This window comes from Saxophila tyrrhenica (genome assembly GCF_035928015.1).
Source record: "Saxophila tyrrhenica strain CCFEE 5935 chromosome Unknown scaffold_6, whole genome shotgun sequence".
Classification (NCBI taxonomy): Eukaryota; Fungi; Ascomycota; class Dothideomycetes; order Mycosphaerellales; family Extremaceae; genus Saxophila; species Saxophila tyrrhenica.
Window position 1 is genome coordinate 369,423 of NW_027041738.1, and position 23,053 is coordinate 392,475.

A 23,053-nucleotide genomic window follows, 5' to 3' on the forward strand; every position below is an offset into this window, starting at 1 on the left:
TACCTCTTCCTCGGCCCCGGCTGGCTACTCTTCCGCCGCTCAAGCCTACTCTTCCTCGGCCCCGGCTGGCTACTCTTCCGCCGCTCAAGCCTACTCTTCCTCGGCCCCGGCTGGCTACTCTTCCGCCCCACCAGCCTACTCGGAGCCCACCGCCGCCCCGACCTACGGTGCTTAAGCGTTGACTTGACAAGAGAAAGGGTTTCGTATTGATGGATATCTTGGCCACGCATCGATCAAATGGGTCTTGGGCGATTTTGGTAATCAAGCATACGGGATTGGGATGGGATGGGAGTTCGTGACTTGGGAAAGAAAATGGATACACAGTGATGAATGCTGATGCTTGTCTTGGGCTTTTGGATACATGTAATCATGCTGTTCAGTTCGTATTTGTGCAAATCAGCTGGTTGTAGTTTACTGCAATGCTTGCAATATCGTTCTCTTCACGTTACACGTATCGTCTTCTCTTGATCCAAATGGTAGAGGTGAACGTTTCACTGGGTTGCATTGCTTGATCACGTGAGCGATCTGCGTCCTTCGCTACTTCCAAGTCCATTTCCAACTTCTCGCCTCGAGATCTTTCGCCGAACAACATGCACAAGCGACATCACACGCTGATGCCTTATGCACCAAAAATCAACTCATCCAATGTGGTCATTGCAATATGTGGCTAGAGCTAAGTGGATCCAGCGCAACAGCACCGGGCCAGCAACTCTCATCTGTCCCGCCTCAGTTCTCAGACTCTGACTTCTTGATCGATTGGACCGTCGCCGGAGACACCACCCGCCACTCCTGCTCCGGACTTGAACCAACCCGCACCACCGGAGAAATGCACCAGAGTACCTCAAACGGCTCCCGGCCCTTGTTCGCCTCCACCATGGTATTTCTGTCCACCTCCGCTCCTCTTGCCACCCATTCGAGAGCGCTTTCATCCGGAGCCGCCAGAAGCAGCCCCTTTAGAACGAGAGCTGACTGGAATATGTCCACCAAATCACTTTGGCATTGTTGCCAGAATGCTCGCGCGTCTGCTTGCTTTGCAGTCTTTCGCACGCCGAGCTTCAACAGCTGAGGCTCAAGTGTCAACGAAAGCTCGCCAGCAAGGCGCTCAGCCTCTGCGCGAATGACTTCTTGTTGAAACTTCCGATCGGCCAGCATGGTCTGCTCAGCAAGCAAAGCAATCTCAGGGAAGGTGTGTTGTGCTTCATGGTAACGCATAAGCTGCGTAATGTAAGGAGCATGACCTTTGGCGATGTTTAAAAACTTGCTTGCACTCAACTAGGGCAAATCCTCCGGGTCGTAGACCATACGCTTGATGGCGGCCCCGATGCAGCCTTGGATCACACCCACGGCCTTGAGCTTTTCGAGATGCACCATTTCGCACACGTATGCTTGCCAGCGTTCGCCAAAGGGCTGTTGGTACAGGGCTTGGAGTTGGCCTTCGGGCACACGACAAAACTCAGGACGGCTGCTGGGGTCGATGCCGGTGTCTTGGAAGTATTTGTGAGAAAGGCTCAGGATGCCTTGCCACACAGCGCCGTGATGCGTTTTGACCGTCTTGTCGGACAAACTTGGAAGCGACGGGAACATCTTTGGATCCAGACCATCCTGCGTTGCCGTCCACGATACAGGGAGCTTGCTCGCCTCTCGCGCTTTGGCTCCGGACGCTTCTGAAAGCTGCTCGACAGCTTTGCGTTTCCTAGCCCCGGCCGTGGTCGCAGCTGAAGTTTGATTGTCCCCCACAGTATGGCGTCTTCGTTGGGCCGAAGGGGTCTGGGCGATGGTATGGCTTGTGCTCTTGTCCGATGCGGATCCTGTTGCATCGTTGCCTTGACATGCAATTGCTCTCGCTGCTGCCTGACTTGCCTGCCGTTTGTGAAGGCCGGAATCGTTCTGGATGACTTGACCGCGGACGTTCTGATCAGCTGGCGAAGATGAAACTTTGCGCTTCGATTGTTCGAGACCGTATCTTCAGCATTTGCTGTTGATTCTGCTTCGTCTCCCCCACCAAGAGCTTCAACCACACAGGCAAGGGGCTCTGTTGACTGCGCTGGACACTCTTGACCATCTTTGAGAAGCGCTCGTTCGGAGCCGCCTGGCAAGAACACATCTGGAGTTTCGCCAACAACGATATCTTGTCTGATGGATGCTGAGAATGATTCAGTTCCAGGCTGGCAATTATCAACTTCGGCCTGCGCTCCTCGGACCTCGTCTGTCACAGCCTCCAACGATTCATCGGGACGGTCACATATCACTGGATCGGCGACCAAAGCGTTTCTCCTACGGTTGGTCACGTCCGCCGTTTGCGCTGTGGTGTCACCCTCGTCGCTGGGAATGCCTTCTGTTCGCTTGACCATCTCAAGCTTTCGCTTCCCTTTTCGACGGAGAGCCTTGCTTCCCAACAGCCACAATTTGCTCAGCTTTTGTGAGGACGTCGCACCGTCGACACCTCGCTGACGTATCTGTCCGCGATGGAGGCCATGGATCTTTGATACTCTGCTTTTCCGAACAGTGTCTGGCCTCTTTTTACCTCTTTCTTGTAAAATATTGGATGGTGTTCGCAGACTTCAGCAACAAGCTCATTCTGGCTTACGGTTGTGTTGAGCTCGCCTTGTTGCTGATCGATCCGATCGAGAATTTGTCTCATAGCAGATGCTCGACCAGGGTCTATGCCACGGCCTCTAGGCATGCTGTGCTCTAGAGCTTGAGGGTTGTCGGACGGGCGGGAAACGAAGAGAGCAGTGTGCTATTGTGGACTGCTTTACGCTATTCTCCAGAGTACGGGGCGTTCGGCTCGGAAGTGCAAGTGCGCCAGAGTGTGACAGGTCGCAAAACGCACACCTCGGGAGTCGTACAAGCAACAGACAAGACTAAAATATGCGACTGGAACCGGCTGCTTGGGAGAGATCGACATCTGATTAATCCAATCGATCGTTCTCGGGCTCGAGACTGACTTGCTTCCGTTTGCTCAAAGTATGCTGCCGCTCGTGCGGAACAGCTCCTGCAGTGAAACAAACATCGATCGAAAGTTGCCATCACTGGGGATTCCGAACGATGCGTCCCACATTGATTTATGCAACGAACCGTACCAAGACACTTCCAGCTCGGTGCGTTCGATACACGGAAAAGACGACGCCGCAGGCTCATTCACCACCCGCCATTTCTGACATTGGGACACGGTTTCTGAAGCCACTCTGGACATCTTCATTCAGGTATCCATGCACCATGGTCTCCGTTAGATCATCACCATACAGCTCGAGTACAACTGGCCCTTCGAAGAGGGCCGTGGAGTCCCCGGCGGCCAGGATCAAACGCAGTCGTCCAGAACGTATACCGAGCGACAGACGACGAACCAAGAGAGCTCGCAGCGCAGCATCGGACCTGTTGTCGGTTCTAGACTCTCATCCGAGTACAGTGACGAGTGAACCGGAGAGCGACGACGATTCCAGCACGGGTCTCAGGTCGCAGCTACCCTTCGCGAATCACGCTGGGAAAAGGAGCACCGGACCTGGAAAAGTACTCAATGCTATTCAGATTGGCATCGATCCTGGGACAACGACGCTCGCGCTTGCCCATCGAGATGTTACCACAGGTATGAATGCGAATCATGTTCCTGCCGGTTTTTGCTTTTGTCTTTCCACACCGACGGGACCCACTGTGAAAATCTTTGTTATGTGCACTTCGCCACACACCATCGCTGATAATCGTTATAGTTGCGGGTAAAGAGGTCTTGGGTCCCATTCATGACCTCTATTTCGGGTCCGAGTCATTCACCACCCAGGCTGTCGCATTTGCTGCCGACGGAGAGTTCTACTGGGGGCCGGTATGCTTTTCCATTCTTTTCCATTACAAGAAATTCTGACATCAGTCGATGCTAATGACATCAGCATGTCCAAGCAGCTCTGAACAACGGGATCATCCAGCAGAAAGACGTGGTCGAGCTCTGGAAGCTGGCTCTCTACGACGGGCACACTCCACAATCGAAGGCCAAGGAGAGTGTCATTGTCGATAAACAGCTCGGAAATGATTATAACTTGGACGATCTTCTTGCAGCGTATCTAAGAAGTGTGATCGGATACGCCACGGAGAAGATTGCAGTAGCGAAGACCTACTCTTCCATGTCGAAAGACGAGATCGGTCGCGTGCCAGTGCACCTCTTCATCGGTGTTCCTCAGGTGAGCCAACCAGATTCGATTCGGGCAAGAGCTGATAGCCGTTGCGACTGACACTGCGTCCAGATGTGGGACAGCGTGGTCAATAAGATGTTGACCGATGCTGCTCGCGCTGCCGGGTGCGCTAGTGTTGACACCGTCCATGAATCCCGGTGTGCGACCGCGTTCTACACCCACGGCCTCAGAAGCTTGGCGTCGGCTTCGTTCCAGATCGGAGACATCGTTCTTGTGGCGGACATTGGAGGCGGTACGGGGGACTTTGTGACCTTTAGACTCGGCGACGATCCTGAAGATGGAGCTCAAGTCAAGCTGTTCCAAGTCGGGACACCTGATGGCAAGTCAACTTTGCGGTCGAGGTCCTTTGTCAATCAACCAAGCTGATGACAATCCAGGTGCCTTATGCGGCTCTCAAGATGTCACCTTTCGATTTCTCGACTAGTTGGCGTATCACCCAAAGATTGCTAAAGAGGGTGGCCTCGAAGCTTTGTGCAGGGCGTTGGGTCTTCAACCCGTGGAGTTCCGCCATGAGGCCATGACCTGGTTTGACGGCGTGAAACATAAGTTTACGGGTACGCCAAAAGAGCTTCGACGCCGAATCACAATGACTATCGACAGCTGGGATTCCGCTTCGGCCACTCTGGAGCGCTTCCAAATCTGGGTAAGAAAAGCGGTGTGAAGCCTCATACTGCAATGCTGACCTTGGGAAATGTCGATAGCACCGAGATTGCCGAGTTCTTCGGTCCTGCCATTGATGAGATGTTCCTTTAGATTGAGAAACAGCTTGATCAGGTTCCGCCCTCTCCAACAGACAGTCGCAATACGGTACGTCTCCTCTCCTTCCAGTGTAACGACGTGTGGCTGACCTCCCCCGACATGACACGCTGCGAGATAGATCCGCAAGATGGCCAGATTGTCATACTCGATACTTGGAGAGGGATGGTTCCTGGTAAGAACTCCACCTCCGTCTCTTCCCGTGCAAATAGCTTCAGTTCACCTTCAACGATTTCAACACCGACTGTACCCTCCCATCACTACGAGTTCCAATCGAACACCGAACAAAGTCAAAGTATGGCGCTTCCCAGCCCATCACATGCTGAGTGGAAGCTAACATGTCCGAGAGACATGGCGATCCAGCACCTAGTCTAAGCGACACTGGCTCACCAAGCAACTCGTGGTGCTCGTCGGCCAGCGCACCAAGCGAGACGGCAACGACAGTGACGGGAACAGCTCCGTCGTCTTCCTCAGCTCGCGCAAGGTGCCCGCCACTCACTGGCTTTTCGCTAGCATCATTCGCACTACTGACTCCTCAAAAGTGGAACGATCAACTCGCTACATACGTCTCAGAGCCGTCGAGGGGCAACGACAAGATGTCGCGCAACAATACCAATATCTAGCAGGCCATGAAGGGTACCAAGCATCAAAGAGCAGTGGCACCTAAGTATCCTGCTGCTCTGACTGAGAGAACACTAGTTTCCGGGTCGGTACCGGTGCCAAGCAGGAAGGTTGTGCTCAAGCATTGCAATTGCATCGAGATTTACGGATCGCGGGAACTATCCGCACCGAAGAAGGGACAGTACTTCTCATGCCAACTGTGAAGAAACTGGAAACTGGACTGTTCCGTTTTGCCAAGCACCGACAAAGCAGACGTCCAGGCTGTCGGAGTCGCAGAATTACCTTGCCGGAGAGGATGAGGGGAAATGCATCATCGACACGCCGAGAACTTCTTTCCGACACGGTATCGCCTAATATGAAGCGACCCAAGGTGTTTTGGACTCGACACGAAGTTCGAGAGGGTCACTCATCCTTCTCGACGCCTCCAAAAGACGTGGTGGTCTGAGTCAACGCGGATGACGGAAAATCCGAAGTGCAGGGCGAGAAGTTCTCCCAGAGGCGCACAGCTTTGAAATGCCAGCAACGGCTGTACAGGCCTCGATTTGAAGACGGAGAACTGCTGCTGTCTGACATTTCGATGAATCGCCATCGTATCTTTCCTGTCTTCTCCGCGAGCCCGGCCATTGCCGCGCTGCTGTCCCCCCCCCCCCCCCCCTTGTATCTACTATGGCCTACAGCATCGTCGAGAGGTTTATTGCTCTTTATTTGCTAGGACACAGCGCTTCAACACAATTCATTCTGCAAAGACAAAGGAGCCCCAAGCTCGCCCACTTCATCATTTGGTACAACAGACGCATCCGGCACGTCGAACAAAGAGATCTCTCGAGCAGCACTCAGCAAATATGGTTGCCTGTACACTTGTGAGCCATCGGTATCTGTGGTTGACGCCTGGCAGCAATTTCGCGGAGCAGGTTGAAGCGACAGACACCACTCAGCCATGGCTGCAAATCAAACAGCCTACATCAACTGGCAACTACGTATCACAACCAAAACTCGTCCTGAGATCGTGAACACATGGACGGGACTTGATCCACGAGCGCAACGGCTGGAGGCGAGGAACGCTGTGGCTGCGAACATGGGGGATGGTTTACTTCGGGATGGCACAGCTCCTCCTAATGCCGGCGCAGCGCAATTGCAAGCGCAAGCACAAATACCACCAGCAGCAACAGTCCAGCAAGCCCTGCCACCAGCGCAAGTACCAGCGCAAGTATCAGCCGCTCCAGCCGCACCAGCAACAGCACCAGCAACAGCACCAGCAACAGCACCAGCACCAGCAACAGCACCAGCAACAGCACCAGCAACAGCACCAGCAACAGCACCAGCAACAGCACCAGCAACAGCACCGGCGGCTTCGCCATCGCGGAGCTCCGAAGTCTCGCCCGAAGATCCCGCCGGCCCTTCCTCTGGTCGATTGGCACAGCGTGCGTACGCTCAGCTTGCACGAAACGATGGATCAGGGTTGGATGCGTTCGGCGAAGGAGACGGTGTTAATGCAGCCACTTCACCGCAGAGCTATCCGCCGGCCGCACCTCCACTTGGAGCCGCTCTGGGTGATGTTGTCGCCAGTGGCGTTTCTCAACTGCCTCTTGAGTCGGCACCTGAGGGTGACACAGGCGAGCCATCCTCGCCACTCTCGTCTGACTTTACTAGCGATAAGTCTTCCGAGAACTCTGAAGGCGGGACGTACACTGAAGAAGGTTTTCCTTACGACAAAAGTGGTGATGCGAGGAAGATCGCGCACCGCTATTTCGCCAACAAGGAGATAGGAGGAAAGTTCCTACACAAACTGATTGATGATGAAAATGATGAAGACGAAGATGAATGGATTGCTAAGCCCGAGTATCTGGGGAGCGGCGGCTTTGGCCTTGTGCAGCTGTGGCTCAAGGTACATGAAGGGAAGATCGTGGACCGAGTGGCGACCAAGGATAACTTTTGCCCCCACGGCTCGTGGACTGATTGGACAAAGTGGTTTGGAGATGCGAAAGACATGTCAAGTAACCAGCATATCGAGATCAAGATCGTGCGTATGCTGAGCCAATACAGGAGATCAGCGGCTAATCATCGCATAGATGCAGTTATTGACAGAGCAAGGACGCAATGGATCTTCTCACATCGTGGCCTACAGAGCACATCAACGGAGAGACAACGATCTGTGGTACCGCATATGTGAGTCTTCCTCTAGGAGAAGGTTGTGATACCGCGGCTAACGTTGATGCTCGCAGACATGGGCTTTTGTCCTCAGGGAGACTTGGATGATCTTATCCAACGACACGAGTTCATTCCTGAGGTAAGCTTAATACACGCCACCTCAAATGTATTTAACGCAGACTAACGGCAGCCCTTCTGTCCTGCTAATAGCCCGCGATCTGGTCGATACTTAACGACATGGTCTCAGCATTGCTACTACTGGAGTACGGTGACGCTCAAAGAGATTCCAAGCAGAAAGATTGGAAAAACATCGTCCAGTAAGTCAAAGCACAGTATCCCTTTTCGGACACGAAGGTGCTTGCGAGAGACCGCACGCTGGAGGGCTCGTCGCGTCTGGTCCAGAGCGTTGACTAATACACCGTTCTTCTCCCGTAGTCGTGATCTGAAGAACCCGAACATCCTGTTGGATGCGCCGGATCCCAATTCTGATTTCCCCAACTATCCTCATGCCATGCTGGCAGACTTTGGCCTAGCTATCATGACCGACGACGACGACGAAAACAATCCTCTAGCTTACAACAATGGTACCCCATCATCCTATGAGCAAAACCTTATCATGTCTGAAGCACTCGCTAACCTTTTTGCTCTTCTGTTTGTAGGCTCAGGGACCGAACAGTGGCAATCTCCTGAACAGATGCGTTTCGTTTACGAACAACATCACACGGCGTGGCCCAAGAACATCTGGCAACTCGGAGAGTGGACCAACGTCTTTGCACTCGGACTGGTCCTCTTTCGATTGATGGGTGCACCATACCGACCTCGTTTCCGCAGGCCACAGGCGGAGCCCGTACTCGTACCACCCTTGATACTCAGATATTCTGGGACGCTGAGGAAGATTGCAACAAAGTGCGTTAGGTTCGATCCGGACCGGCGACCATCCCTCGGGGATCTTAGGACCATGATAGATCGGCACACCGGCATCAATGGCCAGGACGACAAGGCTAAAGGTCTCAGGACCGGAACCACCTCGACTGATGGCGTGCCATACAGCCTCTCACTGATGGAGGAAGAATACAATATTGGCATGGCTTACCCGTGAGGATGAGAGATGAGTCGCAGCTTTGGACTGTACTTATGAAAGAGGTCTTCGGTGTTTATTTTGACTCTGTTCACTCCTTATCGGCATCACTGCGTAGACATGCACACCAATTTTTGTGCATTGCGATCAATTCTCTTCGAAGAACCACAAGGATCCTGGCTGGCCTAGCGATTTCAAGCTGTAGATGGTCCCACCCAGTACCCTTCTTCTCAAGCGTGGATAGCGCTGATGGTCGAGAACGGGCAGATAGAGCTGCTCCATCCCGAATTCTAAGTATTTGCATATGTCGTCCGTGGTGCCATCTCAAGATCAACAACTGATTCCTGGCAGAGTTGATCGCATGCCTCACAGCCCGATTCGTTGTACTCCTCCGTTCTCTTTTTCAATTCGGTACGTACTTGCTCATGCTTCTGATTTTCGCTCCGAACTTGTAAAACAAGACAGGCACCGGAAGCAGAGCACATGCAATGAATGCCAGCGTGCTGGTCGCCCAAGGAACCTACAAATCAAATCACCCGATTAGCAAAAGCTTCCGGCCTTGCCAGTAGAAGTACTTACACCCAGCTTGCGGAACATGATGCCGGCGAACAGAGGGAAGGCAGCGCCGAACCAAGAGCGTACAAAGGTCATTGCAGCCAGAGCAGAGTTGGCATTGACTGTATAGCAATCAATAATATAATTGAGACCTTGAAGCGTGATGACGATGACGCTGAAACCGATTGGAACGCCGGCAATAATTTGAGGCCACGGGTTGATGCTTGGGAACGAAGTCCAGGCGCTGATATCGATCAGTAATTGGAAGCTGAGACGGAATGAAAGCAGTCTCTATGGTGTGGGAGACACTTACAACCAAAACAATCCAATAGGTAATGTCGCGGCTCCAGCAATCATAAGCAACAAGCGAGTCTCCTGGAATCGTCCCTCCTGAGGGTTCGGGGCAAGGCGTGTGGTGGTTGTAAAGGCGAGCAGAGCACATCCGCAGAACACTCCGAGAAGAATGCTGATGAATGTCAGGCTGGCCACTCCTGGGCTCATGCCACGCTCTTCTGAGAAGGAGACTGGGTACGCTTCGAAGAAGAGATATACCAAGCCTGGGAATGGATTTAGAGTGCGGCCGTCTGCAGTATGATTGACGCTGAAGACTCACCAAAGACGAACGATAGATAGACAGTAAAAAGCGCCAGAATCGGCTCAAGGGCCATCATCTTTGCTGGCCGAGCAAGATACTTGGTCGTAATCTCCTTGAAGTCGACCTTTCGTTCTTCGTGTTTAGCATGAAGCCGCCAATCGCCAGTATCACGTCGTAGTCGGCTGGCTCTGCGAGATAGAAGAACGGGAGCGTATGTCTCCGGGACACATATAAATGCGATGATGCCAAAGAAACCCGCGAGTATCAACGTGATCCATTGCGTCCTGACGACAGTAAGCCAGGCTGGCCAGCTTGAAGCTCGGTAGACGAATCAACGTACCACCTCCACCCAAGGTGAGAATCAACGATGAAAGCACCCACAATCGGTCCAAAAATCGGTCCGGCAAAGAGCGTTCCTGCGAAAGAAGGCATTGCAAACCCCCTCTCCCTGGCATCCCAAAAATCCGCAAGGGCACCTCCAATGACCGCCGTCGGAGATGATCCGAAGAGTCCTGAACATGTGTCAGTAGTCTGTTTGATAGTGTTGTAAGCGTCTTAGCATCTGACCCTGTAGAAACCTAAAGATCATGACAGTCCGCAGGTTGGTGGCGACCGCAACCGGTATCTGTAAGATGGCGAATACGACGAAGCCGAAGAAGAGAGGGATCTTCCGGCCGTACAGTTCGGACATTGGCCTGTAGAAATCAATCAGTATCATCGTAGGCACAGCATATGGCGCAAACCAACCCGAATATGATAGGGCCGAAGCCAAAGCCAACGACTATAGGAACAACCCTGTTAGCATAGAAGCCTCGTACTGGAGGAGGCCACAACTAAGTGTAAGAAATCGGTCAACCGAAGCGGACGGACTCACGGTACAGTGATGTCGCCAGGATCATGACCTCTGGACTGACGTCGAATCGTTCCGAGGTTTGCAAGGTAGCAGCGCTGAAGATAGACGAGCCGAAGGTAAACGTGAGAGTTAAACCAGCGAACGTGCAGGTTATGAGGAATTTCTTCGATCGTGGGCTGTACCGATGGCTTAGCGGTTTTCTGAACGTCTTGACAGTAGAACTAACAAGTTCTGGGGATTTTCTGGATCATTTTCATCCCAATCAACGATGATCGAACGTGTGGGCGTTGGCACCTCGGTGGGCACAGCATCTTGACTGTCGTCGATGGAGTTCACGAGACTCGTTGGAGATTCCGACTCGTCTTTCGATATGGCCGCACCCTGGCCTAGGGTCTTTTCAGGGTCCTCCATGACCGGGTGGAAAGACGATCAAGTGCAATTAGGTGTCAACTTGCTGTGCATACTTGAAATGCAAAAGAATGGTTATGACCGCAAAAGAATACTACCTGTAAAACAGCATTGAAGCCGAAGAGTCATCCTTGTACTCATCGTGGCCGATGGAGTTAACAGCGAAAGACGCGCGAAGGCTTCGGGGTTAAGGCATGTGCCGACTGTTCGTTTCGTTGCAAGGCGGCTCACGACCGTCCCCACGCCGGCACCAGTCTAATTCAGCCTGCTCATGCATTGGTAACACCTTGTGTTCGTCCGTGCCGGGCGAGATGGCTACTCATCACAAGTGTCGGACCCAATGTCCTCCACGACTCTCCATCCTCAGTACACGAGACTGTGTTGATGAGATCGCGGCTGCGCCGCCATCCCATCAACGTTCCGTTGTAGACAAACCAAAGGGATCTGGACGGGTAGACCAAGGGGTGTTCCTGCAGTGGAGGTAGGAGATTTTGAGCATGGGGTTAGGTTGTTAAGAGGAAGGCTATCTCGGCTCAGATCTGCCTTTCATCCGAGGAGATCTCCGTTCGTTCGCCGTTCTCCGAGCCTTGAGCCGTAGCATCGGTTTCCATGTACATACACGGGAGACATTAGAGGCAGTACTCTCTGCCATTGAACTGATAGTGGATGGCCTTGCACGGCATAGAAGACGACATGTTGCAAGGATTCTGATACACAAGGAGCGGTGATGACCAATCTAATCATTACTCAGCTGCAGCATTCAACATTTCAAATGCTGGGCAACGCCCATCGATGCATGAACATCTACGGCAATCGGAACACTGATAACCTCGAACGCCGCCATGGAGCTCGTTGGAGAAGCTGATTGCTGGTATGGCGTACAGGATCCGGCGGCTCGGAAGCGAATACAGAACAGACTCTCTCAAAGGAAGCGGCGACGACGCAATGGTACCGCTACCCACAGGAAATCTTCAAGCGCACAGATGTCTGGGAATAATCCGGACTCTCCCGTATCGCCACTTCACAACAGGCTCTCCATGATCCCGCGTTCGCCAATGTCGACCATGAGCGTCGCGTGCATCCCCATGTCAAGATCTGGCGGGACCATAGCATCAGAGATTCCCTCTTCTATCTTCGCCGCCCTCTTTGCCAATGGCGAGATGATGGGCCTGACGTGCGGCACAACTGTACCTTCGAGATCAACTCCAGCCGCTGCTCATATACCCAAGCCTTTGCACCCCACCACCTTACAGCTTTCGATCATACATACCCGCTGGATCGATCGATGGCCATTCCCAGCCTTCCGCGACAACGTCATCACGCTGAATGCATTATTCGACGAAGAGAGCTTCTTGCGAGATCTGTTTTCAATGGATTCATTTGCCTTGGAGCCTGGAAAACCTGGCTGGGATCCAACGGCTTGGAGCATGAGTAGGCAGTTTGCGGAGAGATGGGGTTGGCTTTTTCAATCAAGTTAGTTTTGAGCTTTGGTGGCCTTGCGTTGGGTTCGGGCGCAGTCTACAGCGAAATGGGGATGGCTGTTCCATCCAGGCTGGTTGTAAACTCTCCAGGCTTTGCTTTTGTGTTATTGGGCGGATCACGTGATTAGTCTGAAGGCTTGAGACGAATATGCTCCATGCTTCCACTTGCCGCTTCCGATGATGAGGAATGTGAGTGTATGACAACAAAGATACCATCATCTGTTTTCACCACTTCGTAGTAGTATTTATAAGTTTCTTCCATTCCCTTCCCGCCATCGATACTTCTCCAGCTTTACCCATTGCGACCGGGCTCGTGAACAAAACCTTGCTCTCTTGATATTGCCTCGAGCCTTGATGGGCCCCATCCCCGCTCTCGGAACCCATCGCCTCCCTCAAAGCTTGCTGGTGGCCAGGCGGGCCGCGTACCGCCGAAGATGCGCTGGCAAGATGTACTTCGAGAAGACGTAGATAAGGAGTGGGATGATGGTGAAGGCGAAGACCACCTCGTTGACGAAGTAAAAGGGGACGAGTTGTGGCATGGCGGCCTTGACGGGGACCTACAAGACATGCATGTTAGCAATGACCTAAGCCCCTCTATTAACCCGCATAAGGTCCGTGAAATCACAGCGGAGGCAGTTGTAGCATACCATGTGCTTGCCTGGCGGCGGTGGAGGTGCGAACCACTTGGCCTTGGGTGCCGACTGCTGCTGCACCTGGGTCTGGATGGGGGCTTGCTTGGTGCTGAAGGGGGCGATGGCGGCGGCGCGGAAGGCCATCGGGCGCATGCCACGTGCAGACATCTGCAGTGGTGCGCGAAGGGCTCGTTGGGCAAACATTTCGGCTGTTGGTGCGTGTCGGTTGGTGTTGTGGTTGTGATAAGCTCCAATGGTGGTCTGAAGTCGACTTGCGAGGAGAACGGGACGTTCCGCCAGCACGTGATCAAGCTGCTCTCATCGATGAACTCCGAGGAAGATCCGAACTTTTCTCCACTCCAACGACTGCACTCCTTCTCATCAACTTCGCATTGCCGTACCGAAGAGGAAGCTACAGGCTCTTGCCGTTATGGGCCTGGCATGGAGATGTCTCGCTAATCGACGCGTCAACCGCACTGTATTCGAATGCATACTGAGGATGGAGTCTCCATCATCTCATCCAACCAATGGCAACAGCGATCCCCACTGTGTTACTCAATCACCTCGAGCTCAGGCACGAAAGAACATGAGGCTCTGCTCGACAATTCCGATGCCCGCTGCGGATAAGATGGCAGTTTGCATGTGCGGGACAAGGGAGGCAGCGAGGATCGGAACAACCGGGGTTACCCTTCAATCTCCATATTATCGTGCAGCAACCCCATACACCTCCCGAGGTTCGACGGACCGCGCTGCTCAGGTCTAACCATTGAGCAGCATTCTGATCCACACCGAGACAGGCAGGTGCGGATTTTCCTCAATTGTCTAGACATTGCCCAAGGCCTTCATTCAGCAGCAAAACCCCTGCCAAGGTTGAGCGTGGTACGTTCATGGAGCCTTCTAGAAGATATTAAGACGCTTCTCGCCGCTATGATAAGACTCACACCACCTCAGTTTGGTGGGTACTCATGGAAAGCTGCGGCTACAATGGTTGGCAACACGATATACGCGCAGCTACGGAATACTCACTTCCCTCTCAAGTACAGAAACAGTCGTGCATCCACTCGTGAGCTTCGCTATTCTCTATCGCGTTGGTTTTCCACAAAGGACTTGGCCGTGACGGTTTATCCTTCTCGTAGACTCTTTTCGCGGTCAACAAACCCACGGTCGGTGGACTGCCCACCGAATTCAGCTTACCCGGTCCATCGCAGGCCATACTGGCAGGAAATTGAGTGTTGGAAGGACGTCTCTGAGGAAGACTTTCTCCGTCACAGATGGCAGGTACGTATGTGTTTTAACGAGCCGGCAATCTTTGGGAACCTGTTCTTCTAATAGGAGTAGATCGCCAATACGATTGATAGGAAGGACAAGCTCATGCGTTTCTTGAGCTCAGTACTTCCAAAGGTCAGCGACGAAGCACATGAGGGACAGCAACCGGGCTGGAACAGCGATTCATCCGATCAGTTCATCCGAGATGTTGAGGAGGGTATCAAGGCCGCACCAATGTCTATTCGCCTTACGCCTCACATCCTCAGCATTATCGATTGGAGGCACCCTGTTGAAGACCCGATCCGCTGTCAATTCATTCCTCTGGCCACTACGATCGTCCCGGATCATGCTGCAGTGTCATTGGATTCATTACACGAGACTGACGATTCGCCTTTGGATGGCCTTGTCCATCGGTATCCCGACAAGGTGCTCTTCCTCGGTGAGTCGGTTTCTTAGATCGGATCTTCAGCGTGCTAACATCCATCAGCGACATCAATCTGCCCGGTATACTGTCGGTTCTGCACCCGATCGTACTCCGTCGGTGGTCCCACCGAATCCGTCACGAAAGCTTCCATGAGGCCAACGCTTCGGAGATGGAATGCGATGTTCGACTATATTGCTCAAACACCAGCAGTCCAAGATGTGGTGGTTTCAGGCGGCGACTCTTACTATCTTGCACCCGATCATGTGCGGCTGGTTGGCGAACGGCTGCTGGACATGCCTAATATCAAGCGCATTCGCTTCGCCACCAAAGGTCTCGCTGTCAACCCAGCTCGCATTCTCGACTCCAAGGACGGGTGGGCCGAAGCTTTCATCGATGTCAGCAACAAAGGTCGATCTGTGGGCAAGCAGGTGGCCATGCACACGCACTTCAATCATCCGAAGGAGATCAACTGGGTTACAGAGCTTGCCGCCCGTCACTTGTTCGAACGCGGCGTTATAGTTCGAAACCAGACCGTGCTATTGAAAGGAGTTAATGACGACATCGAAACCATGTCGAAGCTCATTCGCCTGCTGGCGGACCTCAATATCCAGCCGTACTACGTTTATCAAGCAGACATGGTACGCGGGACAGAAGACCTGCGCACGCCGCTATCCACCATCCTCGAGCTGGAGAGGAACATCCGAGGCACGATTGCTGGCTTCATGACACCGTCGTTCGTGGTAGATCTTCCTGGTGGCGGCGGAAAGAGATTGTCCAACAGCTTCGAGACTTACAATTCCATTACTGGCATCAGCACGTGGAAGGCGCCGGGCGTGACTGGTGACAAGATCTTCGAGTATCATGATCCGTTGCCGAGAGTGGCATGAGACATACTTGAGAGCGCGGCAGAACTATGCGAAAACAGTAACAGCACGATCGAGACAGACGTAAAAGCAAAGACTTACCGGAACTATCAGGGCGAAAACAGCTTTGACCGTTTAAGCAGTGAACAGAATCCCTCCTTCCACATTATCAAGCACCACTACAGCCCAGCACCACACGTTCCTCTTCGCTCCACCCCTACTTCCCCTCCACAACCTTTGCCGCACTCAAAATCACCAGATCCGTGTACCTCCCTGTCAATTTCCCAGCCAGCCTCGTCATGAACGGGATCGTCACACTCGCCACATTCGCCTCAGAATTCGGCTTCGAGCTCCACGCCGCTTGCTGCTCGGGCGTGCGCAGGTCGTTCTCGCGGACGGTGACGACGCTCTTGCCAGTGATGTCCATGACGGTCTTTTGGATACTGCCGCAGCCTGTAGGATGTCGAGTTAGAAGTGCAAGGGAAGGAGGGAGAGAGGATAGTGACGTACTCTTGCGGACTTTCTCGTCGACTTCGGACACGGTCATGATCTGTGGCTGCTCGTCCTTGCGGCCGGCACGGTACTCGTAGACGAGGACTTTCTCGGTACCTGTCATGATGATGGTGGTGCTTTGTGGTTCTGTCGGTTACTTGTGGGATCGGTGTGACCGTCGATCTTGGTCTGGACGATGGTAGTCACTGTTGTTGGTTGTTGTGAGACTCGAAGAATAGGTTTGGTAGTCGACAATAATATTTGTTGGGTGAAGCCGGAAAAGGAAAGCTTTTGGCAACAAAGAATAGGGTCGCCGAATCAGGGAGGCATGTGAATTTCCATTGTTCGCCGGTTTCGAGGACCTCACGTCAATGTCTTTGTTTGCTCGAACAATGCGACCTACCACGTGGGCGAAGAATGGGCACGGACCATGAGAGTGAATGTGCTGCGGAGAGGCTGTTACTGGTACATGAGAAGAGACTTAGCTTCTCGAGCGACGACGGCGGTTTCCCGAGTAGCGCTCGCGACTGCGTCTTCGCCTGCCGTCATCCCGAGTGCGGTCATCATAGTCGCGATGCTTGCTCCTCCTTCCATCATCCCTATCCTTCTCGTAGCGGTCGCGACGGTAAGGACTGCGGCTGCGCGATCGTTGTTTTGGACGGTCCGAGTCCCTCTCCTCTCGTCTTCGGCGCTCGTCGCGATCAAAGACATAGCCATATTTATCGCCACGCTCACGAGCACCCTCCGCCCCTCGGTACTGTCTCCGCTTCTCCAAGCCTTCGATGCCTCCAAAGCCGCCACGTGACCTCGCCGTCTTCGAATTGGTCGTACTGCGCCAGTCATTCGATAGCTTTGACACACTCTGCGAAAAGTCCACATGAATGCGGTGGTCGTCGATGAGAACACCTTGCATCTTGAAGTAAGCCCGTTCGCAGTCCTCTTTGTTGCCAAACTCGATGAAGGCGTACTGAAGGCTGTCACCCGTCTTTTTGTCCCGTATCACCTCACAGGATAAGATCTTGCCGAATCGTGAAAAGATGAGCTCTAGATCCTCATCTCGAGTCACCGGGTTGAGCTTGCATACAAACAATATCTGCTCTGGCGGCGTGACTTCTGCGAAAGGCAGGTCACCGATAAGCTCGAGCGTGAGAGCCTGGGCACGTGCTTCTCGTTCTCGTCTGATTTTCTCCAGTTGTTCCGGATCGTCGTTTTCCTCCAGCACTTCGTCATGCGCTATGCGGACTGTTGCACGCTGCTCGGTGGATGGTAGCGGGCTTTGCGGTGGTTCAATGATACCCGCCGGATCATCGAAAGGATCGTCAAGCACAACCGTATGCAGTATCCTGACGTCCTGTAACGGCCGGCCAGACTGGTCCACGAATGTGTTGTTGATCTTCTCCAGAGCATCGAAACCTTCAACAACCTCTCCAAAGATCGCAGCTTTCCCGTCCAGCTGCTCAACGTTCTCACCAAGCGTGATGATGAATTGACTGCTCGCCAATCGCTCGTCTGGATTCGACTTGGATTGTGAAGTTGCCATGCTCATTGTACCTCGCTCTATGTGCTTCCTCTTCTTTGACATCTCAGGAACAAATGTCGTTCTCTCCTTTCTGGAAGCTCGCTTGGTACTCCCATCCGGCAGCGCCCACACGCAAGATCCTCCATCGCTGTCTTTCGATTCAGGCCCGATCGGGTCACCTGTCTGGAACGAGAAGTTTGACTGGACGTTGTATACCGGCGAATAGTTGTAGTACTTGATCTTGCAGAGCTTCAGGAAACTATGAGCGAGTAATCACATCTTAGCAATCTGATCAGCCTACGGTTGGCGCATGTCGGTGGCTTCATGTGTTGGACTTACTTTCTGCAGCACTTCGGCGCCTCATCCACGAAGAGGTCGACCGTGATATCGCCAGCCGAGGTCTCGAGTAGTACCGACATCTCCGCGCTTGATCGAATATGAGTGTTGCTGTGCTTGTTAAGTCTGAGGTAGTGGTTCAATCGTCAAATGTCACACGATCGTAGAGACGGGAAGACGGGCGGAACTGGCCGAGCCTAGTGCGGCGCTAGTCTGTCCTTTGTGTGACCTCGCCTCCTCTTCCATCTCCGGTTTGGTAACGCCACCTCCCAGCATTGTATGCAGACTGTCGGGACCGGCAACTTATTGATGCTTTGTGGACTACTCTTGTGATCTACAGCGTCTGCAACACTGCTTCCTTCCTTGAGCAAGTCTACCACCTTGCTGGACGTGACAAGAAGAAACTCCCGAGGAGGGACATCACCAGCGGCTACAACGCTCCAGGATACGTACTGCTTCCGTTACACTCACAGAACTGATCAGTCGAATGGTACAGAGTCCCTGTGGGTTGGTCCGCGGTCAAATTTCTTCCGGTGATCCTGGACTGTTTGAGCCGGACTATGCACGCACACCCAGACGAAGTAGGCCCCATTTGTCCAGCTATGACCAACAGCGGTGTAGGCTAGCATTGCAGCAGATGCAGGCAGCGCGGTGACCATGTTGCTCGTGATTCAGACCCGACATTGTGGTTACCCTCCCTGAAGCGATCGAGCGGACGATACAGTTGCTTTCACACTGGGACGCTTGTACATCAATTGCGGTCTCCAGGCTGCGACGCTTTCATAGAATAGACAAGCTTGCAGCTTCAGCCGCCAGAAAATCGCGGAGTTACGCTTGCGCACGTCGATGGAATATTCGAAGACCTAGCCGTTGAGCTTCTGTTGCAGCCAACCGGGGATTGGTGCAAGGGCCCGACCGGCTTACGGTACTTGCAGGGTAATTAAAGATCAGACGATCAAAGCTGCCACTTGGGCCACAGTCAGTACGAGTGCCGCATGACCCCACGATGATATCATGGCTGCGGTGGCTGCATGATTGCGGTGCTGGAAATGATTGATCATGATCAGAAGCAGGAGTACTCTCAACAACGCTCTCGAGCGGGCGGTCCGTCCGACTGCATCTGGCATAATGACACTATTCAAGAGGTTTCCCCATTGCGTTTTCAACGAAGCCATACAGAGGGACAGTTGGTGCAGTCGCAATAATGCCAACCGAAGCTCACTGCAGTGCAGGGGATGATGAGTGAACTTCATGGGAGAAGCACCAATGCTTCCTCGACCAGGCTAGCAGTTAGACCGCTGGCGAACTCAGCGGTTGCGTCCTGCAGATGGACAGGTCTTGCATTGGTAAGCTGATCTCTCGACAAGCTTCGCGCTACATTCTACAAGGCTGCCGGTCCTATCACGCAAGGAACAAGCAATCGGTGCCCACCAAACGGCCCAAGCAGCACCCGGGAGCAGCTTCTTTCTCGGAATGGCACATCATTCAAGTTGCACAGATGTCTCACCGGAGCCTTCTGGAAGGCCGGATGCAATCCGAGTGATTGCCGATGCGCTGCTGATCTATGCCGCCAAACACTCGTTGGCTGCAAGAGTAATGACTTGTCTTCATCAATCTGACGTGGTCACAGCATAGGACAGGTGTGGGTGCAGACACAGCAGACAATCATCGACAGGCACAGATTGCAGCACAATGATCTCGACCATGCCGTGTCCCCTTGATTCCGGGCTGTGCTCGGGCTCATATGCACAGATGCGTAACTAACGCAGGCGACCGTACGATCGACGTAGCTGCCTCATCATTTTGTGCTGAGAAAGCTTCTTTCAAACGAAGGCAACGGCCCACCCACTGTCCTGACATCAACGAGATTGATTCGTCAGTTGTAGCTGAGAAGAGGCCGGCAAGTGGATTGGCTCCTGCACAGGCGGTATATCTCCGGCAACGAGAGCAATGTTATGTGGCATGGTAAGGCAAACACCAACCGTTGGACACCACAGTATTTGAGCCTCATGGAAGTTTGCTGGCCTTCTGCGTCTCCACTCTGGCCAAGTACACCCCTGTTTGTTCTCTTCGCAGTACAGTCTCTCACCATCCGAGCTCCTCCTCTCGTCGGCAATGCAGTTCGCTCTTCTCTTTCGTTGATACTTGGAAGGACTTTTGTTTCTGCCGACCGTCTACATCCAGCCAGTCTAATCGGTTTGGCAATCTATTCTTCCACCGCGGCTGTCGACATGGTGAGACCACCGACACCACCGATATCATGATGGCATATTATGGTGACAACGCCGACTTCGATCACTTCTACCGCCCTCGCCACAGAAGTACCGGCCCTGTGACTTACTACGGACGCCATCCCTACCGGCATCATCATGAGCAGACGCGTTACGAGCTTCGACCAGACCCGTACGACGAAGTCGACAATCAAACATACATCGGCCAGGCGGATCCTCAAGGCTCCAACGACTCACAAGCCCGACGACGTATCGCGATAGCAGTACGTGTGAGGATCGCAACACTTGGTTGCGCACGCTGACGGAAGTAGTGCGCAAGATGTCGCCGTCGCAAGATCAAGTGCAGCGGAGACCCGGGGGACAATACTGGCTGCTCGGCATGCAAGTCCTCGGGCGCTGATATCAGCAAGGACTGTACTTTCAATCGGGTGAGTGTTCTCTGTCAATTCTGAGGAGCCAGTCTAACAAATCTCAGGTGGGCAGCCACAGCTGGAATTGGACAACACCGCCCGAGCTGGATGCCACTGGTACAATGAGCATCCCGGCTCAGGCATCGGGCTATCATCCTCTGGCATCTGCAAGTGGCCGGCATGGATCTCACGGGATGCACAGACCTTCTCTGCCGCTACTTCACACTCGCACCAACTACCCACCAGAACTCGGCTCGGATTACAACCCATCACCAGTTGACGTCTACACGTACCCACCTCCGACAAGCCAACGGCAAGACTCGGTCAGCGGCACATACCCTCTGGAGAGCTACCGCAGCTTCAGCACCAGTGCACCGTTGAACGCGCCGACAACCGCATCCTACGAACCTCAGATGGGTTACACGTTTGGCGCAATATCAGCTCCATCAATGTCCTATTCGCAAGGAGACTCCTTCTCAGCGCTAAACATGGGTCAAATGCATTCGTCACTCCCACCATCAATGGTTCACGACAGACGTTTGCCAATACCTTACGTCCCGCCAGAAGCGCTGCCGGTGCCTTGGGTGGCACAGCTGCCTGAGTTGCGCCGTCTGGAGCAGTATGATGGCTCACGCGGTCAGCTCGACGGCACTCATAGCCGGAGCACTCTGCCGTGGACCTCCGTGCCGCCGTACACCACGTCCTCGGATGCGCCAATGACTACATTCAGGTCCATCAGCGGTCTGCCCTCCACGACTGCTATGCCTACAACGACTGCTTACTCGGACCCAACACTTGGATACCAATTCGGTCCCATGCCACCGATCTCGAGTAACAGCAGTCCAGACGTCTCTCCGACTTCCGGCCCCACAGGATCGGAAGGATATCAAAGCAATTCAGGCTCCTCCACTAACCTGATGCTTCCACTTCCGAATGCACGCTACTCCGCAGCATCATCGCATGGACTTCCATCAATCATCACCGATGGTCGTCCGAGCTACCAGCAAGGTGCTCCGCCGCCACATTACGCCTATATTGGCCATCGCAACGACACGGATCCCAACAGCAGTGATGGGCGTGGGAATCTTGGTGAGAGCGGCGGCTGGTATCCCAGGACCAGCAATGCCGGCTACACAGCCGCAACATACCCCTCCAACACCCGCACCGCCAACTGCGAGTTCAACGAAGGTCGTAGCCACAGCTACAACAGTTCATCACTCCGCCAGCCCCAGCCGCAGCATCCAACGAGTATCGATGCTCTCTGCCGTCAATCGTCCTTTGACCGAGTGACCTCGCCACAACAGCAGCAACAGGAGGAGCAACAACAGCGGGAAGACCATCAGAATCTCCATGAGCGTCATGAATGCCATGACAGGCGCCGGCAGTCTTCTGGCACTACGCAGTCGAGGATGTCGATCTCCAACTTCAATGCGACATATTGATCTCACTGCCGCCATCACTGGGACTGGAGAGCCAGGTGCACCGCACCGAGCAAAAATCCCATCCGTACCCCACCCATTCTTGCATTCATGGATTGTGTCACGCCGTCGCTCCCCTGACTCCGCTGGCCATCGATCCTTGGCCGAGTGTCTTTCAGGGATCAGACTTCACTTTCGGATTGCTTTGCTGCATCCCCGGATCCTCACAGCAACTTATACTCACATGCAACCTCGCTGGATCGAGTCCCTCGCCATTTGCCCATTCTTCAAAGCCACAGGTTAGCTTTTACCAACATCTTACATCGACTCGCTCACTTCCGGTTGCTTTTTCCAGGCGTTCTGCGATCAAAACTATTAAGATACCTAGGAATGCTTCTTCGTGCTTTGCTTAATTGTTTACGTTGCTCACGCTGGCGCTTTCGGACTACGATGGGGCATGGTGATATGATGTTGAAACGTTGTTTGATGGGTTGTACTACTAGTGGCGCCGACATCGATTGAGCAGTAGTAAATAGGTATTTGGCTGAGTGTATAATGTGTAGACACAACCTCAGGCACCCGTGGAAGTGCGTTCTCAACATCCTTTCCGTCCTTGTATCTGTGAGGCTGCCAGAACATCCTACTGTTTGACTCAATCCACCACTTCTCGGCCGCTGATCTTCCCAATGCACAGGCCTCTTTCATGTGAAAGTCAATTTGTGGGGTAGCAGCTTGTGATCCCTCCCGACGATCCTCCTTCGTCCTTCTGTACAACAACCGAGCGAC

The 23,053-nt window shown here is 53.4% G+C and overlaps 12 protein-coding genes across 12 annotated transcripts in view; 6 read left to right on the plus strand and 6 right to left on the minus strand.

Moving 5' to 3' along the window:
• LTR77_004185 (uncharacterized protein) overlaps window positions 1-182 on the plus strand; it is a gene marked incomplete at both ends in the record, with an annotated part of 1,701 nt that extends 1,519 nt beyond the window's left edge. Inside the window, one exon of the mRNA XM_064801439.1 lies at window positions 45-182. Coding sequence (XP_064660069.1) covers window positions 45-182 — 138 coding nt within the window. The remainder of the gene's footprint in view (window positions 1-44) is intronic.
• A 544-nt stretch (window positions 183-726) lies between these two features.
• LTR77_004186 (uncharacterized protein) lies at window positions 727-2,683 on the minus strand (the record flags this gene model as incomplete). The annotated part of the gene is made up of 4 exons (XM_064801440.1): window positions 727-1,238; window positions 1,305-1,693; window positions 1,738-2,456; window positions 2,588-2,683. The coding sequence occupies 4 exons, from the start codon at window positions 2,681-2,683 to the stop codon at window positions 727-729; spliced, it is 1,716 nt and encodes a 571-aa protein (XP_064660070.1).
• Window positions 2,684-3,219: 536 nt separating this feature from the next.
• Window positions 3,220-4,547, plus strand: LTR77_004187 (uncharacterized protein; the record flags this gene model as incomplete). The annotated part of the gene is made up of 4 exons (XM_064801441.1): window positions 3,220-3,586; window positions 3,708-3,817; window positions 3,882-4,169; window positions 4,233-4,547. 4 exons carry the CDS (start codon window positions 3,220-3,222, stop codon window positions 4,545-4,547), a joined length of 1,080 nt encoding a protein of 359 aa, XP_064660071.1.
• A 520-nt stretch (window positions 4,548-5,067) lies between these two features.
• Window positions 5,068-5,604, plus strand: LTR77_004188 (uncharacterized protein; the record flags this gene model as incomplete). The annotated part of the gene is made up of 2 exons (XM_064801442.1): window positions 5,068-5,112; window positions 5,308-5,604. 2 exons carry the CDS (start codon window positions 5,068-5,070, stop codon window positions 5,602-5,604), a joined length of 342 nt encoding a protein of 113 aa, XP_064660072.1.
• An 891-nt stretch (window positions 5,605-6,495) lies between these two features.
• On the plus strand, window positions 6,496-8,805 carry LTR77_004189 (uncharacterized protein; the record flags this gene model as incomplete). Its single annotated transcript, XM_064801443.1, has 5 exons — window positions 6,496-7,578; window positions 7,628-7,724; window positions 7,781-7,845; window positions 7,917-8,023; window positions 8,142-8,805. The coding sequence occupies 5 exons, from the start codon at window positions 6,496-6,498 to the stop codon at window positions 8,803-8,805; spliced, it is 2,016 nt and encodes a 671-aa protein (XP_064660073.1).
• A 382-nt stretch (window positions 8,806-9,187) lies between these two features.
• On the minus strand, window positions 9,188-10,010 carry LTR77_004190 (uncharacterized protein; the record flags this gene model as incomplete). Its single annotated transcript, XM_064801444.1, has 4 exons — window positions 9,188-9,304; window positions 9,364-9,583; window positions 9,653-9,896; window positions 9,953-10,010. 4 exons carry the CDS (start codon window positions 10,008-10,010, stop codon window positions 9,188-9,190), a joined length of 639 nt encoding a protein of 212 aa, XP_064660074.1.
• Window positions 10,011-10,457: 447 nt separating this feature from the next.
• LTR77_004191 (uncharacterized protein) lies at window positions 10,458-11,198 on the minus strand (the record flags this gene model as incomplete). Its single annotated transcript, XM_064801445.1, has 4 exons — window positions 10,458-10,629; window positions 10,682-10,715; window positions 10,809-10,963; window positions 11,014-11,198. The coding sequence occupies 4 exons, from the start codon at window positions 11,196-11,198 to the stop codon at window positions 10,458-10,460; spliced, it is 546 nt and encodes a 181-aa protein (XP_064660075.1).
• Window positions 11,199-13,068: 1,870 nt separating this feature from the next.
• Window positions 13,069-13,512, minus strand: atp8 (ATP synthase F0 subunit 8; the record flags this gene model as incomplete). Its single annotated transcript, XM_064801446.1, has 2 exons — window positions 13,069-13,233; window positions 13,324-13,512. The coding sequence occupies 2 exons, from the start codon at window positions 13,510-13,512 to the stop codon at window positions 13,069-13,071; spliced, it is 354 nt and encodes a 117-aa protein (XP_064660076.1).
• A 1,067-nt stretch (window positions 13,513-14,579) lies between these two features.
• On the plus strand, window positions 14,580-15,885 carry LTR77_004193 (uncharacterized protein; the record flags this gene model as incomplete). The annotated part of the gene is made up of 3 exons (XM_064801447.1): window positions 14,580-14,590; window positions 14,667-15,013; window positions 15,062-15,885. 3 exons carry the CDS (start codon window positions 14,580-14,582, stop codon window positions 15,883-15,885), a joined length of 1,182 nt encoding a protein of 393 aa, XP_064660077.1.
• A 193-nt stretch (window positions 15,886-16,078) lies between these two features.
• On the minus strand, window positions 16,079-16,477 carry LTR77_004194 (uncharacterized protein; the record flags this gene model as incomplete). Its single annotated transcript, XM_064801448.1, has 2 exons — window positions 16,079-16,314; window positions 16,372-16,477. The coding sequence occupies 2 exons, from the start codon at window positions 16,475-16,477 to the stop codon at window positions 16,079-16,081; spliced, it is 342 nt and encodes a 113-aa protein (XP_064660078.1).
• Window positions 16,478-16,834: 357 nt separating this feature from the next.
• Window positions 16,835-18,291, minus strand: cyp6 (Peptidyl-prolyl cis-trans isomerase-like 4; the record flags this gene model as incomplete). The annotated part of the gene is made up of 2 exons (XM_064801449.1): window positions 16,835-18,131; window positions 18,212-18,291. 2 exons carry the CDS (start codon window positions 18,289-18,291, stop codon window positions 16,835-16,837), a joined length of 1,377 nt encoding a protein of 458 aa, XP_064660079.1.
• A 2,180-nt stretch (window positions 18,292-20,471) lies between these two features.
• On the plus strand, window positions 20,472-22,291 carry LTR77_004196 (uncharacterized protein; the record flags this gene model as incomplete). The annotated part of the gene is made up of 3 exons (XM_064801450.1): window positions 20,472-20,702; window positions 20,751-20,867; window positions 20,915-22,291. 3 exons carry the CDS (start codon window positions 20,472-20,474, stop codon window positions 22,289-22,291), a joined length of 1,725 nt encoding a protein of 574 aa, XP_064660080.1.
• Between the last annotated feature and the right edge of the window lie 762 nt (window positions 22,292-23,053).